Raw genomic sequence first — 16,851 nt, forward strand, 5'->3', positions numbered from 1 at the left:
ACATTGTCCCAGAAAAGATCTAAATTGGGACATTCATAAAACATATGGATGTCGCCGACCTCCAGTAAACCACATCTAGGGCAACAGCATGGTGAAGAGGCAAACTTAGATATCTTTTTGGGGGTGTAATATAACCTGTTTAAGACAAAAAAATGTTTTTTCTTAAGAGAAGCAGTCCTGACAAATCTGTAAAGATAGTGAAGAGATGTTTCGTATAGTGTGCTTGAAGCAGCCTCTAAGGGAGATGAATTCCAAACAGTATACAATGGTGGTGTATGCCCTTCCTCAACCTCAAGCATACTTCTGTACCAATACCCCACTTCTTTTTTCTTATACCCAGGTGTTAAAAGGGCGGATTCAATGTCCCAATTGCCACAGATGTTAAGCTTCTCTACAGAAAACCAAGAACAAAGTTGTATATATTTGAATCTGGAGAAAGAGTCTCCAATCTTTAGCCTCAACACCTCCCAAGGAAGAACCCCTTCAGATGTTACCAGGTCAGACCACACTGTTATACCAGCCCTTCTGATTGGAATGGAGAGACTGTCTTTAAGGCATATTGGTAAACCCGGGGAATCCCAAATTGGAGCTAGGTCAGAATAATATTTTATGCCCCATCTTGCCTTAACTCTGGACCAAACTAAAAAGGCCATTTTCAAAACCTTTAGACGTACCTTTTTATAGAACTTTGGTGCCCCAAACTTCTACAAGAAACCGGGCCCTCCCCCTTCCTGACGAGCCATAATTCCCAAGATCTTTCCCCAGTTGGATTCGTCATGGTTAGAGAGGAGACTACGGATGTTCTTTAGTTGGAAAGCTAGGGCATACCCCAGGACATCTGGAAGAGCTAAACCTCCCTTTAACAGTCTTCTTTTCAATTTCTTCCACGATAACCTAGAGTTCTTATTAGCCCAGATAAAACTTCCAATTTTTCCTTGAATTCTACCGAGCATTCTTTCAGGGAAAGCCAGGGGAATCATATTAAAAAGGTATGTAATCTTGGGCAGTATCACCATTTTAACCAAGTTGACTCGGCCGTATATCGTTAAGGGGAGGTTCTGCCATCTCAGAAATAGCTGGTCAATGTCCTACGGCCACCCTCTTAATGTTTATCTGGGGTATATTGGTTATATCATGAGTTATTAGTATGCCCAGATATCTGAACTGACTACTTTGAGCTCCATACCAATTGTTAGCCCCCCAGCACATTATTTCAGTTTTTAAAGAATTAGTGAGGTACCCTGAGTATTGGCCGAAATCAGACATAATCTCATCTACTCTGGGGAGAACCTCTGCAGGATTGTTTGTATAGATCATCAAAGCCTTAGGCGAACAGTCAGGAAAGCCATGTTAAAATAACTGATGGTTTTACTCCGTTCTTACTCAACGCAGAGATTTGGCCTACTGTGAGTTTTAATAATGGAATACCTATCTGCAGATTTGCACACTGTTTTTATTAAAGAATGCTGTTAACTAAAAATGGTGAAATGATAGATCATAGAAGTTTGCTGTAATTGATGGATTTTATCAAACCAGGGGATATTTGTATTTCAATGGTTTTAATTAACTTCGCAAATAAACTTGTAAACCTGTGGTAGCTTTTGTAATAGCATGTGGAGTGTGTATGAACAGTACTGCTGTGAACATGTTAAAGCTCAACTGTATGCCAAGTCTGTACTGTATTGGATATATATCATACTTGCTTTACTGATAGTAAAGAGTGGGTCGCAGTCACAGGCAGTTTTCGATCCCTTTAATGCAATATCTTGATTTATTTTTCTTTCAGGAACCAAATGCTAACAATTTCCCAACGCGTTTCGGTCTCGCCGGGACCTTTTTCGCGGGTATACGATCAACATATCATGCGCGTTTTAAATACGTTATCTTTTCATTTACTCATTTCCTTTTTACATCTCTATGGAATCCTGGAAAATATAGTGTATTGGTGCACATATATATTCTGTGCTTAAAAGTGAAACTAGTGAATGATTATACATTTTGTGTATATATATATATATATATATATATATATATATCTATGAAATTTTGTACCAAGTAGGCGCTCATTCAGGAGAAAGTTTCTCCAGCAACAGTTTTATTATACCAGTTTACGCATTTCGGAGACCCTCGTCTCCTTGCTCACAAGGTGTGAGTGAGCGCCTACTTGGTACAAAATTTCATGGGATGTTCGGTGGGCTTTGCTGACACGACGCTCCAACTGCCGCCGACGAGAGAAGGGTAGCAGAAGCAACTTCACATAGTGTATATATATATATATGTGTGTATATATATATATATATATATATATCACACACAACGGGATGTAAGGAAAAGCAGATCCACAAGCCCACTCGTTCAGGTTTGAAGATTTTTTTTCTTGTGACAAAAAGATGCGTTTCGACGACGTCCGTGGTCTTGATCACCTATATATATATATATATATATATATATATATATATATATATATATATATATAGTGTGTAGTATATATTGTTAAGAGTGTGTGAAAAGAGATCTATGCTGTGAGCTTGGTGATATCGAACTACATGAAGCATCTTTGCTAATAATTTTATTTATAAGAGCTCCACAGCACATTCTTGTGTGAAACACTGTAAAGAGCAGGTGTTACAAATTCCCACTTTAATGTCACTTCATTCTCCAGTCTTTGAAGGATGCAGGGCTAAATTGGTCATGTGGAATTCCTGCCTTTGATCTAAAGTCATAATAGATACTAGTGGCCAACGCTTATCTCGCTTACCCTTCTTGCCATAATGAGGAACGGAAAAAAGGCTCTGAAGAGACGACCATTCTTAGCTGCGATGCCAATTTATAAGCAGCAAAGTTGGACCGGTATCTGGTGAGTCTGGACTGGGAATGGTCTTTAATCACTGGCCAGATTCATAAAGGTATTTTCTGCTGTAATTATGCATTTACAGCTGAAAATTATTCCATATATGTGTTTGGATAGTCACAAACTGAAATGTGAACCCTGCTCTTTCTCTTGTATGTTTCTCCCTCTGCCCAGGTGCTCTGTGTTGCTGTCTCCTTCGTATGCTTCTTTCTTCTTCCAACTAAGGTTTATTTTTATTTTATCCCCCTGAAATCCTTGTTTTATCCACCTAGCCACTCTTACATTGCTCCACCACCCCTTGCAGGCATTTGCTATGTTTTGTCTTTATTTTAAGGTCCTGGAGGATGCAATTTGTTGTTAGGCTCTCCACTCCAACAAGCAGCAACAAACACGGCATGGTAGTCTACAAAACATGCAAAGGATTTGTCTTTAGAGTTAAACAAGCCTTTTCTGACTAATTAGGCTAAAATAAAGATGTTATTAATTGTAGAGCGTTCAGAATGGAAGCCTTTCTATCTGAAATTCAGAAATGTATTTTCCTCAGACCATGTTTTCGATTTAGATAAGAGAAATCTGGCAAGTAATTACCTTCCAAGTCCAAAGCAATTAACCTATAATTTCTAGAGTGCTGTTCATCTGCTGTTGAAATATCAAATAGGAGCACATCACACAAACACACACTGTGATTAGATAACTAATCCTTACATTCACAAGTGCAGTCACTCACTACATACCAAAGGCTGAGACTCATCCACACAAAATTCTGTTGTAGACTTTATTATTAGAAAAACATCTGATTTAAGCATTGCACAATATCAAAATCAATTTCCCAGATTTCACATATACATATTAAGAAGCACATTTGTTCATATTCATATCCATGTTCTGGTAGTTGAGAGAAAGGGAGTCTGAACCAGTCTTGCCACCTGGGCATTCTCAGCACAGAAATAAATCTAACTAAAACTCTCAACGTCGTTACCGAACAATTGCATAGGATTGTCAAAAGGACGAGTGAGGCAAACAGTAGGTTTCTTATAGTAAAACTTTTTGACAGCGTACCCTGTAAAATCTATGGACTGCATGAGCCCTTGGCACTCCCCCATCCCCCTCGCGTGAATTTTAGGTGAGACATATTTGTAATATGTGCATCAGCTTTAAGTTTAAACTCATAATGCATTTGATATTCCATTTTGAACTGGGTGGGGAGAAATTATTCTTTTTCATGGTTACTAACTCTTAAAAGACTCAAGCGCATAAGTACAATATGGCACAATCTTCTAGGCACCCAATTCCATGTGATGGACCTTGTAATTGCTCATTATGGGCATCTTGTACTTGCTATCCCTGTTCCAAGTTACACAAACTCCAGGAGAAAATCATTCAGACAACTTTCCCAGGGTATGGAATTAAAACCAGGTTTGTAATCTCAATTTCGGGTGTAAAATACGGCTACTACGCCTGTGGAATTCAGTACTAGCAAAGTTTTCAACTTGGCCTCAATAAATGATGGGTTTGTGTTTTATTATTTTTATTTATTTTATTAGAAAGTTTTCAAAACACAACCTGACCCCAAAAGCCACCCAAGTTTTAAAGTATTAAGTAAAACTACAAGGCTGTAATGCCAAAGCTGACCTGTGGAATCACGCTGATGGCCCAGTCCTTGAGTGATCTTGTGTACTGGGATGTTTTTCAGACTGTAGCTGGTAGCTCCTAGCATGTGTTCTGCTTTGGTAGGAAATGAAACCATCAGCAGCTTTGTGACTGCATTACCACCTTGACAGTTCTCCCAATTGTATTTTGTCTGAAGAGACAGACCCATCTCTAGGTGTGAGAGGAGGATAGATGTGGAAACACTGGGCAGCAATAGGACTAAATAAGGAAACCAAAACACAGTACTAAAGAGATGAATCTGCCCTGGAATCACCAATACCCCTAGCTACACGTTTATCCAGCTCTTGTTTCCCCCAATACAGTAAGGATCAGGGTTTCTCCCAGAAGCCTGACTAAGAAGCCCTTCACATAATCTCTTCCAGTCATTAAAATTTCACAGTATGCAATTCCACACTCATATGACCAAGGGCTTGTTATTCTGGGAGAACAGTGATAGACATGCCTTCTCCATCCCTGTAGTTCCATGATGTCTGGAAAATGTAAGGTTTTCCTGATGCAGGTGTGAGGATCAGGACTCCAGACTGGAGGGCAACATTGAGTTTCCTGACTCAACAACTGTGTTCAGAATCCTGGTCATGTATGTATGTACCTTACAGAGAAGTACCTCAAACCCAAGACCCTCGCTAGTCCCTGACAGCTTAGGTTAGTGCAATCTACTGCATTGTCAACAAAGGAGCAGCGACTCCCTTGTTTTAAGGTCCCAAGAGTGGTGACAAAAATGTTACATAATGGATCTCAGAAGTCAGTATCACAGCATTCTGGATGGTAGCCGACCAGGTCAGAGGAGTCCGCTTTAGATCAGGCTGCACTGAATCACACGCCTTAATGAACTTCTGGTGCGATACTTCTGCCTGGAATGTCCATAGTTCAAAAGATGGCCGAAAACCAGCATTATGATCATTTGACCTTACACCTCAGTGCATGCATTAAATAACCTCTGGATTTAATACCTTTTTGTTATGCATAGCATAGCTCAGTCTGAACTGCCTTATCCACTAAACACTTCCACATTTTATGAAAACATGTTATTGGCTTGCAATTTATCATCTAACTTTACCAATGTGAGGCCACCAACTGGCTGCAATAGAATGCAAGTGATACAGAGACCACAGGACTAGGCTAGTCATGTGACATGCAGGAACCAATCTGCCACCTGCCCATTAGAATGACATTAAAAACAGAACAAAACTTACATTTTATGTTCACTAAAAACAAATAAAAAAACGCCCGCTAAGTAGTTTAGACCCGTTTAAACTACTCCCAAATCTGCAGCGAAGCAAATGTCCACAATACGTGCAAGTACAGGAGAGAATGCATCAATTCTTTCTCATGGCAATAAAACACACTGTTAGTGTTTTTATAATGAAAATGGGTTACCCCCTAGAATAATGGGTGTAAATTAGGGGTGGCCAGGAGGTGAAGCTGCTGCCCTTGATTTGTTACCCTTTGGTACAACTTACACTGCGTTTGGTTCCCTACCCATTTCACGCATCACAAAGCAACACGAGGGACAGAATGTAACACTGCTTTCTATAGTGTCTACTTCTTCCACACCCCCTGGCTCTGCAAAATAAATGGGACACTGCTGAGGGACAAAGGGGTGGACAAGTATCGGCCATTTTGATGTCATTGGCGGTCATAGAGTTTGTGCTGCTAATTGGATACCCCTGGCATTATGATGACACAACGTCTATTGTTACAGATTGGCGGATGAGTGTTGTCATCTGCCCACACCCTACCCCATTAAAAGGCAAATAAACCTTATTTGTTGGGCAGGCGTTAGGAAGCTTGGTTTAAAGTGTCACACAGTGGTCAAGCCCATATGAGGGATTGTTGATAGAATACCTGAGCAACCGGGAATGTTTGCAAACAGGGAGATTTCCTGCCAGCCTGGAATGTCTGAAACAAAGGTAACAGTCAGTTACATATCAAGTTAGTGGGGTCATTTTCAGATGCTGGAAAAGAACAGTCTGTTATTAGGATGCAGAGAGCAAAAGGAGTGCTTTTCCATGGAACGTTGGAGGAAGAGCAAGCGCCTCTATACTTGCCCTGGAATGTTGTGAGCTTCCCCATTCACTGGTTCTACCGATCTTATGGAAATATCAAGAGGGTCGCTCACCGATGCTCAGCTCCTATCCTTTGGAATGTGAAATAACCTGGACACAGGTCTTCAACTGCTCTCTCTGTTAGGAATGGTGGGCACGCCTTCAAAGTTCCTGAGGACCTGTTATTGTTATGGAATGGTGGGAGTCTGCTCACATATGAACAGATCCTGCTTCTTTTAAACTATGAGGTGCTCATTTGCAGGTCTTCACCTCCTGTCTCTATAGGAATATCAGGGCCCTCTCTCAGATTTCCCTCAATACCCATTAAATGTTGGAGTATTGTGAAGCTTGTCCGTATAGCCTCAACTCTGACTAATTTTCGGAATGTTGGGAAGCTCTCTTGTAAATTCCCAGCTTTTCTTCGTCAAGAGGGTATGAGAGAGTTCTCGCTCAAAGGTCCACAACTCCAGCTGGAATGTTGGGATATTTCCTGGGCAAAGTATACCATTTATTATGGGGTTTCTGGGTTTGAACGGTCTGTTAAGAGTGGTGAAGGTTTTTAGAGGCACTGCTCCATTGGGAAAACATTACACTTTGATTTAGGCCCATCTGCCCAAGAAACAAAGGAAAGTGAGAGGGATTCTGTTATAATTAACAAAAATAATTTTTTTAATTCAATGGTGTGCTCGGCGAGACCTCCAGGTACCTCCTCCCAAGGGAAAATATTTGGTCTGCTAACTATATTTTTGGTGAAATGGAATGAGGTTTACAAGTAGAAAAAAGTGCAACAGCAAACATAATTTTAAATTGAAGAGAACAACAACATCCTTATTATTGCAAATATAGAAATTATCATACAACATAGTAAACCTGCTTTTAGAATATTCCTGTAAACTAAGATGTACACTGCCTGTGCATCTGGCTAAGTAAGCGGAAGACTTCTGCATATCATAGGCAAATGTCAATTGAGTGGTATTCTGAACAAATCTAGTTAAAGGTTTTGACAGTTCCATCACAGCACCATTTTGACACGGTCCTGGGTATATCCATGATGACTTATTGATCAATTATCTTCTATAGATTGTATGATTATATAATCCTCAGATTTCACTTTTGTTGCTGAAACTAAGTAGAACAATCTTAGTCCAGCACTAGAATGTGGCACATCTGGAGTGAGCCAACTACTGCATTCAGGAAAGAAAGGCTAATTTTTGCAAAGATTGTCAATGGATTCCAAGAGTCTTCTTGATTGTTCAGATGGAAAAGATGGTGGCAGGGATTGAACATACCATGTGTTGATGGTAGGGACGCAGTTTAAAGTGCAATATTGGGGCTGCAGAGAATCGGGAGAACCTCCATTTGATGCAATACGATTTAAAGCCAAGAGCTTCCTGGTGGACCAGTAGATTCCATCTCTTATCCTACAGTCCTACAGGAAGAATGGATGTTGCGCTGTACCATACAATTGGAGGATAGGTGTCGTGGACACCGACAACCTACCCCCAAACACACAGAGTCTGCATCACTTGTGTTGCGCGTCCGCCGGCGATGTAATCAAACGAGGTCATCTAAGCTTCAGTGGTGGCTTCAAGGCGACCTTCGGGTGAGATATCTGCTAGGTAGGACAAATAAAAAAGAGTTCAGCGTATTGTATTTGTATGTTGGAAGCAGATTATTTAAACACTTTCCCCTCCCTTGTGAAATCTTGCACCAAATTCAAGACACGGATACCTGTTCAAAGAGTCATGCTCTCTAAGAACTCCCAGTAGCTACTTGAACACTCTGATCACCTGAATAATGCAACACATACATTTGCTTATGGATGTGGTAAGGTAACAAGTGAATGCACTCAGGACCGCATAAAAACAAATTGTATCCGAACTGTAGGTTTGTGAACCATCTCTAGTACATTGAGATAGCACTGAGAGGATGGATCACCACACAGCACTGTTAGAGCAGGCAAGCTCAGTCAAGGTGCCTCACTAAAGCATGACCACCCTACCATGATATACCAGTAGTGGATAATCATTTTACCACAGAGCACCAGCAGAACACCATAGATCTACAACAGTGCACTGACAAGGCAGCTCTACCATAATGCACCAACAGAGCACGGCAACAATACCACACGTCAGTGAAAGTGCAATACATCTCTACCATCCTGCCAGTGCAACGCAGGGCGGCTGTAGCATGGTTCATCGTCAAAGAAGAATGACTGTACCACCATGCACTGAGGAGGTGAATATGCTCTTGTTGGGAAAGCTCTACCACAGTCCACATGCCAACCCCAATAGGGACTTTCTGAAGGCTTATTGGTATGTATGGCACCTAGATTTTACTTTGCTATTTCAACACGTGGAATAGCATGAAACACAGACTAAGAAGTAAACATGGTGAATGACTAAGGTCCAGAGGTGACTATTCTTGAAGTCTAGCACGAACGGCCGTTCTTCCCAAATATTGAGCAATGTTACGTATGACTTAATCTAATGCTGTATAAGGACAGGTGACTTTATTTAGAAAATGGTCACAGAACTGCTGTGATGGGACTATTCATACGGGCGAATACTTTCTAGAATTATAGTCACTCAATAAATTTAGCATAATAAATGAGATGACATGGCCTGACATTACCACATATTGTTTGTATGTCCCATCAGTATAACTGATAAGACTTATATTTATGGTCCACATTGAGACTGGTAAAGAATTTCAAATTGGTAGAGTTGCATAACAGTAGCTTTTCAACTTGACATGTGTAGATTCACTTTGACATCTCATATAGATTCACATGCTGTGCATTTTTGTTATCATGCCGCTTAGTGGTTGCATGCAGAATTGTAGCTAGCATCATTTAAAAAATATGTGAACCAGAAACACACCGTGATTCAAACTCCACCACCCTGATTAAATTGTATTTTAATGCAGAGCATCTTAAAAAAAAAAGTGTTTAAGATCTCCAGGTATAGCCCTTCGATGTGAGAAGGAGGTTGATATTCATAGGCTTGTAAAGCCTCTCAACCATTCCAAATAACATCCACATTAAATCCTGCATCCGTTGCACAGATTATGTTTCAGTATTTAGATTGCAATGCAATGTGTAAAGCTCCATTGACATTTTGATGATCCTTATTGCCCCAGCATATAAAGCATAATTGCAGTGGTGTAGCAAGGCGTAGGCACAAGCTTTGGGGGCGGCAGCGTAGACACCATCCCCCGGCAGCAAGGACAGGAATCGTCAGCATCCCCCCTGCTCTTACATGCGGCCACGGGCAACAAACTCAGGGGCGACCGCGGGCGGAAAAAGGTCTTGCTACGCCACTACATAATTGCCATTATAGTACCCATAAGTATGAATGTAAATCACCATTGACATGCCACTACTCCTCACTGCCCCAGCATGAAAGCACAGTTACCATTTCAATAATGATATTGCCTTCTAGCCTATAGAGCACCATCGCCATTCCATTGTACACACGGTGAACAACATTTACAACAAAACTTTTACAACGCACTACCATTACAACGCAAACCATTACAACGCATTGCGCTGGGGGGCGCTCTAATATAGGGTATACGTTTAATTTTCTATCCAACACCTTCCCTAGTGTCCACGGGGACTGGAGTTGGAATAGAAAATTAAACTTACCACTATCCAGCACCTCTAAGCGCTATGCGTTGTAAAGGTTTGCGATGTAAAAACCGCGTTGTAAAGGCAGGCGTTGTAATAGCCTGCGTTGTAACGTCATACATCCTGTACACACTACCTTCAGGCATGTGAAGATAGATTGCTATACCTGTAATCCTTTTTCTGGTCAGGTAATGCACTGTTGCCATCCCACAGATACAACTTTTTATTCCAGCATCCACATTGCCCCCTAGCATGTAAAGCACTAATGCCACTAATCCTTCCCTGCACTGTTGTTTCTACATCCACATTGCCGTCAGGATGTAAGGCAACACTTCTATTATAATATACACTTATGTTATGTTATATTAATGTTAATTTAACTTATAATGCGCATGATTCACTCCGCTGATCAGAACACAGTAAAGGACATAGTAGTGGACAGAATGCACCAAATCCGGACAGCACCCGCCGCAAGGTGCGCCTCTAAAATGATCATGATTCGCCTGCATGAATACAGTGACAATGTGAAGCTGCAGGCAATGGCACGCCAGCAAAATTATGTTGAGTACAATGGACACTGAATTACATTTTACCTTCACTGTGATTTAATTAGACAGATTTCAATGGGAACATTTGACGAGGCCAAAGATGAACTGAGAGGCAGTTTAAAAAACATAGCAGTAGGGATTTTTAGACTGTACAGGTCAAAGTTCCAAACGATTCTCAATGTATCGTGCCCAGTCCTAGAGTTCTGACTGCCCACAAAACTCAATATAGAACCCAAATGTTTTTCAATAGGAAGGCAACATCTTATCTCTTGTTAATCAAAACTCCAGTCTTCAATTATATATAGCTGTAATCACGTTTTAATCTCAGTATTTCACTGTAAGGCCTGAGAGACATAAACATCCCATATGCTCTACTACCTCCACCAGGACTGTGTGCCGATGCATCAGAGAAAATACATTTCTAGATCAACCGAAGAAGGTGCTGCATTACATTGAAACTTTAGGTCCAAACGGGTAACAGTAAATGTGTCACGCAATGTTCTTAGATATAAAAGTAAAATCAGTAATAGTAATGCAGGGTACAATCTAATCAGGCAGTTATATCTGAGGCAGAAACTTGATAGACATAATAGGCAAGCACATGGTAGTAGCTAGCACACAAGTTATATGGGGCCAGGTGTAGGAAGGCAAATACCGGTCGGTAACGGCCAGTTTCGGCCGTTACCGACCGGTATTTGCAGATGGAGATGTAGAGGCCAGAAAAAAATGACAAATCGGTATATTTACCCATTCTGTAAATTTACCGATTCGGTAAAATATCGAATCGGTATATTTACCGAATCGGTAAATCTACATGTAGGTGGCACTGTAATCAGTGCCACAGGCCCTTACCGAATCGTTATTTACCATGGAATACTATTCCATGGTAAATAACGAATTCCTGTGTACATGCACATCTGTGCATGTACACCTGTGCCATGTGGCACACATACATGCCCTAAGAATCAGGGGTGCAACAGGGTGTCAAAGTGACACCCTGTCCCCCTTGCAAATTCTGTATTTTTACCGAATCGTTATTTATTGATTCGGTAATTGACATTGATTCCTATGGGCCTCAAGGCCCATAGGAATCAATGACAATTACCGAATCGGTAAATACCGATTCGGTAATTACAGAATCCTACAGATTCGGTAAAAAATACCGAATTTTTAACTACATCTCATTTACCGAATCTAGAATACCGAATCGGTAAAATTCGGTATTCTAGAGTCGGTAAATGAGAATTACCTACATCTAGCCCTTGATTGCTTATTTGTTAAGAATTTAGTTCACACAAACAACCTGGCTACAACGAGTGGCCCTTCCAAATAGGGAGAAACAGAGGGACAGATTTATCAACATTTGGTGCAACGCAACAAAAATACTTGCTGGGCTGTGTTGGACGGAAAGAGCAGAGGTGCACCATAATTACTAACATATAGCACATTCCTGCTCCCTGTCTATGCTGGGGCACTTGTGGGTGCCAAACGGCAATGCAGGTACCCTTGTGCCATGGTGCAAGGGAGTCTGTGATACAAGCAGAATTGTTTTTATGCAGGAAGGCACACCTTCCTGCACAAAAACAATCCTCATACGCATTTTCCTCTTTCTACATGTGCTGCGGAATGCAGCACATGTAGAAAGAGGAAATACAGAGGAAAACTATACATATTTCTCCTTGTTACATCTCTGTTGAGATGGCGTACCATTATGACTCATTACCAGGTTTACTATTCTGGGTAAACCTGTGAATGCGCCAAAACCCTTGGTGGACGCGTGGGACACCCCACACTCCACCCATGAAACGCCTTCCCAACAGACAGTAATGCAAGGGATCGACTTGCACTGCCTCTCGTAACTCTAGATTTACTAAGCCACGCAGAGCCACACATGGTGACTCTACATGGCATAGTACATCTGACTTAAGAGCTTGCGTTGCCTTGCGTCATCAAACCTCCCGGGTAGGATGGCAGACAGGACACAATTTAGAGAGGGCCTGTGCAGTTCAAAGGTGGCCTTTTTTCACTTTCTCACTACTGGAGTAACCTACAGTGTATTGTACATAGATACCGTCATTGTACAGACACCATAATATATGAAATTGATATAATTCTATCTCTTGTTGTGTTTATCTTCAATATTTATTTTGCTTTCCTAAAAATAATTTTTTTCTGATGGTCAAAGAATCATTTATGTTCCATTGTTCTAACCTGAACGCTATCCAGGTCCTGTCAGATTCGTTAACTGGGTCCTCGCTCCTAACCCACGACTATGGGGCTCATTAGGATGGCGGACGGACCTGCGTCCGTCCGCCACCCTAGAGGAGGGGACCGTCCGCAGGGGCAGCGGCGGTCCCTCCAGTGCAATTAGGATGTGACCGCCAGCCTGGTGGTCACAGCCTCAATATTTAACATTGCGGTGGGTGCTGCTTGAAGCAGCACCCGCCGCAAGGTTAAATATGCATGCTTAGCATTTGCATGCACAAAGCGGCAGGCACTTGCACGCAAATGCAGGGGGGTACCATAGGTACCCCCCATGTGCACCCCCCACCCCCCCACTCACCCAGGGGGCCCGCAACGGGCCCCCAAAGAATTCACTGTATGCCTTTCCAAGGCGGAGAATCCGCCACGGAAAGGCATCTGTTTTTTGCCATCCTAATATGGCTGGCGGTGTCTCATAGACACCGCCAGCCATGTTAGAGCTTTTCCGCCGCGGTCGGAAGGCGACCGCTGGGGAAAAGCCGCGGACCGATTTTGAGACCCACCACCATCCTAATTTGGCGGTGGGTCTTTTGTGCCTCCCCAGCGGTTTTCCCGCATCCTCCGGGCCGGCGGTGGCTTCCGCCTTCCCGGAGGATCCGGGAAAAACGCGATCCTAATCGGGCCCTATGTTTGTTATGTACGGTGTCACAAAAAAGGAGAAAGACAAGAAGCAAAAATAACAAACTTGAGGTAGACTGACAGAAAGAAAGGACTGCTATAAATCTGAGGCAATCCACAGTACCATTAGTGCAACTCTGGAAACTAGACAGGGTAAAACAGATTATAACTGAATGTGGATTCAGAAGAACGGCAAATCCAGGAACTTGCTAAATTGGATATTACAGTGCAGGAGTTAGCGATAACTAATTTTGAGCTTTAATCTAATAACACAAGTATTTAAATGTGTAAACAAACTATTATTCTGAACGACTAATTTGAATCACACCATGAAACAGTTATTAAATGAGATGCTTGATAATTGTTGAATAATACATATTTACCAAAAACAGAATGTTTCTATTACCTTGGTGCACCAAACAAGATGAAGAATTTGCATTCTGTACACAAAGTACTGTTGGAGGCAAATGCTTTTTTTTCTTGCTTTGAATGCTTTTCAAAACCACATAGAAATACTTTAAGAAAGCAACAGGGCTGATATTCTTTCACTAAATTTTGATATTTGACTTAAGATAGGTGACAGACTACAGCAGAGCCTGCAAAATTAGTTCTGTTTGTGACCAATATAAGAAACCCAAATCTTTGCACCATTGCTCCTTGTTCTCTGTTTCTTTGGGGATAGAGTTTGTAAAAAGAATACATAGGTAATGGCTGAAACTTGGCTGACACTGACTCCACCCCTTCTGACCTCTTGCTGCTTCCATCCACAATCATCCCTACCACACCCATCAAAAGTTGGTTTCCTGAGTACATTTTGTCATGCTCATCCCTGGCACTGCAGTCTATTTCAGTAATGCTCACCTGTGATTGGCTACTCGGTTTCACACCTATTGGTTTGAATGGTTGATGAGGTGCAGGATGAGCTGTGGCCAGAGGTACTCCCTAAAAGAAAGAAACAAAGATCAGATATAGCTCTCCTCAATTCTCAGCCAGTGTTCCTTTCTGCTTTATTATGTCCTTTATGTTTGACTGCTCTGTGACTTGTTCTGTGTTTGTGGCTGTTCTGCCAGTCAGTTCCCTCTACTTTGCCTTTTTTTGTCGTCCTTGGTGCTCGGCTTACACCTGCCTGTGCCCAGCTTTAGCCTGACTTCCTCGATGCTCAGTTAATTTCCAACCTCTGAATACCTCCGTATTGGCTGCTCTGTATCTTCCCTTGTGCCCCTCTGCTCACTGGCATTGCCCGTGCTCCCAGCTGCTCCTTGCAGTCCCTGCTTATGGCTTTTTTGGACTTCCTTAATATTCAGATGCCATGTATGGGTAGCACCTGCTATTCCTGGCTTGCCACCAGCTACCCGGACATTGTCATTGCTACCTCCGGCCTCAGGGGTCCTGAAGGTGATCAGAGGCACAAAGTTAACATGACTCTGTGAGGCACATTTTTCCCAGAGGTTACCCTTGCCAGCGCTCTAAGTGGGTGTTGGGATGGGAATGTCCCTGCTTGATGTGCAGTCGTGACCCCTACCCTGCATACCCAAACTTCATATACCTGTGGTCCTGGGTTTTGATATTGGTCTTGCCAGACACTAATCCCATATGCGCACATTGACATTGTTGTGAACCAGGAGGATCGTACCAAGCACACCCTCATAGTGACAGAGGAATACCATCCATGTCACAGGTTTCATGGATGGAGCGTGGTGGTAGCGGTATACAGTGTTAACTGAATATTAGAATTTTTCTGTTTGCCTACTGCGGCTCCCACCATATTCAGCTGCATTGTGAATTGCCCTGAGGTGCTTATAAGTGCCCAATGGCAGCTCTCTGACCTCCCTTTAGATCCGCTGTTCCCGTGGTCATCGTGTGCTTCCGATTGCCACGACAGTCGGAAGTGGGGCAAAGGGACATTATCACCCGGCAAGTATATGAATGATGAGGCCACTTACTAGACTAGCACTACTATAGCCTTTTAGCCTGCCGTAGCTGGGCTATACCGCCATTAAAGGCCTGCTCCTGTGTTTTCGGCTCGGGCCTTTAACAAGGAAGCGGGACTTTAATGGCCGGTATAGCCCAGTTACGGAGGGCAATAAGGCTATTAGAACATTCTACCACCAGAGGGCTGAATGTTCTAACAAATAAAACAAAGGCCTCACAGAGCCCGAGGGGATTTAAATACCCTTGGGCTCTAAGAGGCCTTTGTTCACAGCAGCAGCTGTGAATGAAGAAAAAAAACTTACAATGTTGCTCTGAGGGCTTCTACCTGCCAGTAGAAGCCCGGAGCACACCACTGTCTGCAATAGAGCACTCAACATTCTAATGTTCTAATAGGTGACACCAGATACTGGACCTGCGGGGTTTTCTCTTTACCTGGAGGGTATTTATTTATTTTTACCAACCATTAGACTCTAGTGCGCCTGCTACGTAAGGGTACAATTAGAGGAATTTTACTAGCACTCAGCAAATATTTCTGCCATGCCTGCTGGTCACTTTGTGTCTTGCAAAGTTTCCCTGGTTATTCTGTGACCCTACTTGTGCCCAGCAGCTTGTTCTCTAACATTCACCTTACTCAGCAGGCCTCTAGTTCGCCGGTGCTAGGCTAGGTTGTGATTTCCCAACCTATCCTATGGCACGCCCTGCAATTGCTGCTCTGTGTTATACTTTAACTTAAACTGCCAAGATACATCTTTTTCTCATGTCTTTGAACCTCTCACCTGTTGTCGTGCTTTGAGATGTGGGAGCGGTTTTGTCGGAACGTGAGGTTTCATCTAGGAAGAGAAATTAATGACAAAGTCAAAACTAAGATCATCGCTAGATGTTTCCTACTGGTAGAGAAGAGGTTATTGTCTGACATCTCCCCTCACAAAGGTTCAAATCCCAGCATGACCAGCCCAACCTTTAATTTACGAAAGTCTTTCAAATCAGCAATATTGAGTTAGGTATTAGAACAACACCAACGTTTTAGATGACAAGAGAAACTCCACTTGCATGAGGTGTGCTCTTTACATTGTCAATGTTCTTACTTTGTGATACTGCAACAATAAGGCACATGCACTCTATAACACACAGACACACACAAGCTTTTATACACCCCTCCACTCATAAAAGCTGGTATGCACATACACAAGATATACCATACACATATATATGAGTTTTTATATACAAGGACGGATGCACACACACAAACATTTGTACACAAAGACACACACAAGCTTTTACACACATGTGAGG

At 42.2% G+C, this 16,851-nt stretch overlaps 1 protein-coding gene across 1 annotated transcript in view; it reads right to left on the bottom strand.

The window, feature by feature from the left end:
• Positions 1-3,612: 3,612 nt before the first annotated feature.
• The window catches only part of ADAM8 (ADAM metallopeptidase domain 8), a 161,372-nt gene continuing 148,133 nt past the window's right edge, over positions 3,613-16,851 (bottom strand). The window contains exons 23-25 of the mRNA XM_078640406.1: positions 16,335-16,388; positions 14,488-14,568; positions 3,613-8,182 (exon numbers count right to left, since the gene is read on the bottom strand). Of these exons, the coding sequence (XP_078496532.1) occupies positions 8,132-8,182; positions 14,488-14,568; positions 16,335-16,388 (186 nt within the window). The 3' untranslated portion in view covers positions 3,613-8,131. The remainder of the gene's footprint in view (positions 8,183-14,487; positions 14,569-16,334; positions 16,389-16,851) is intronic.

The sequence above is a fragment of the Lissotriton helveticus genome, chromosome 5_1, assembly GCF_964261635.1.
Source record: "Lissotriton helveticus chromosome 5_1, aLisHel1.1, whole genome shotgun sequence".
Taxonomy (NCBI): domain Eukaryota; kingdom Metazoa; phylum Chordata; class Amphibia; order Caudata; family Salamandridae; genus Lissotriton; species Lissotriton helveticus.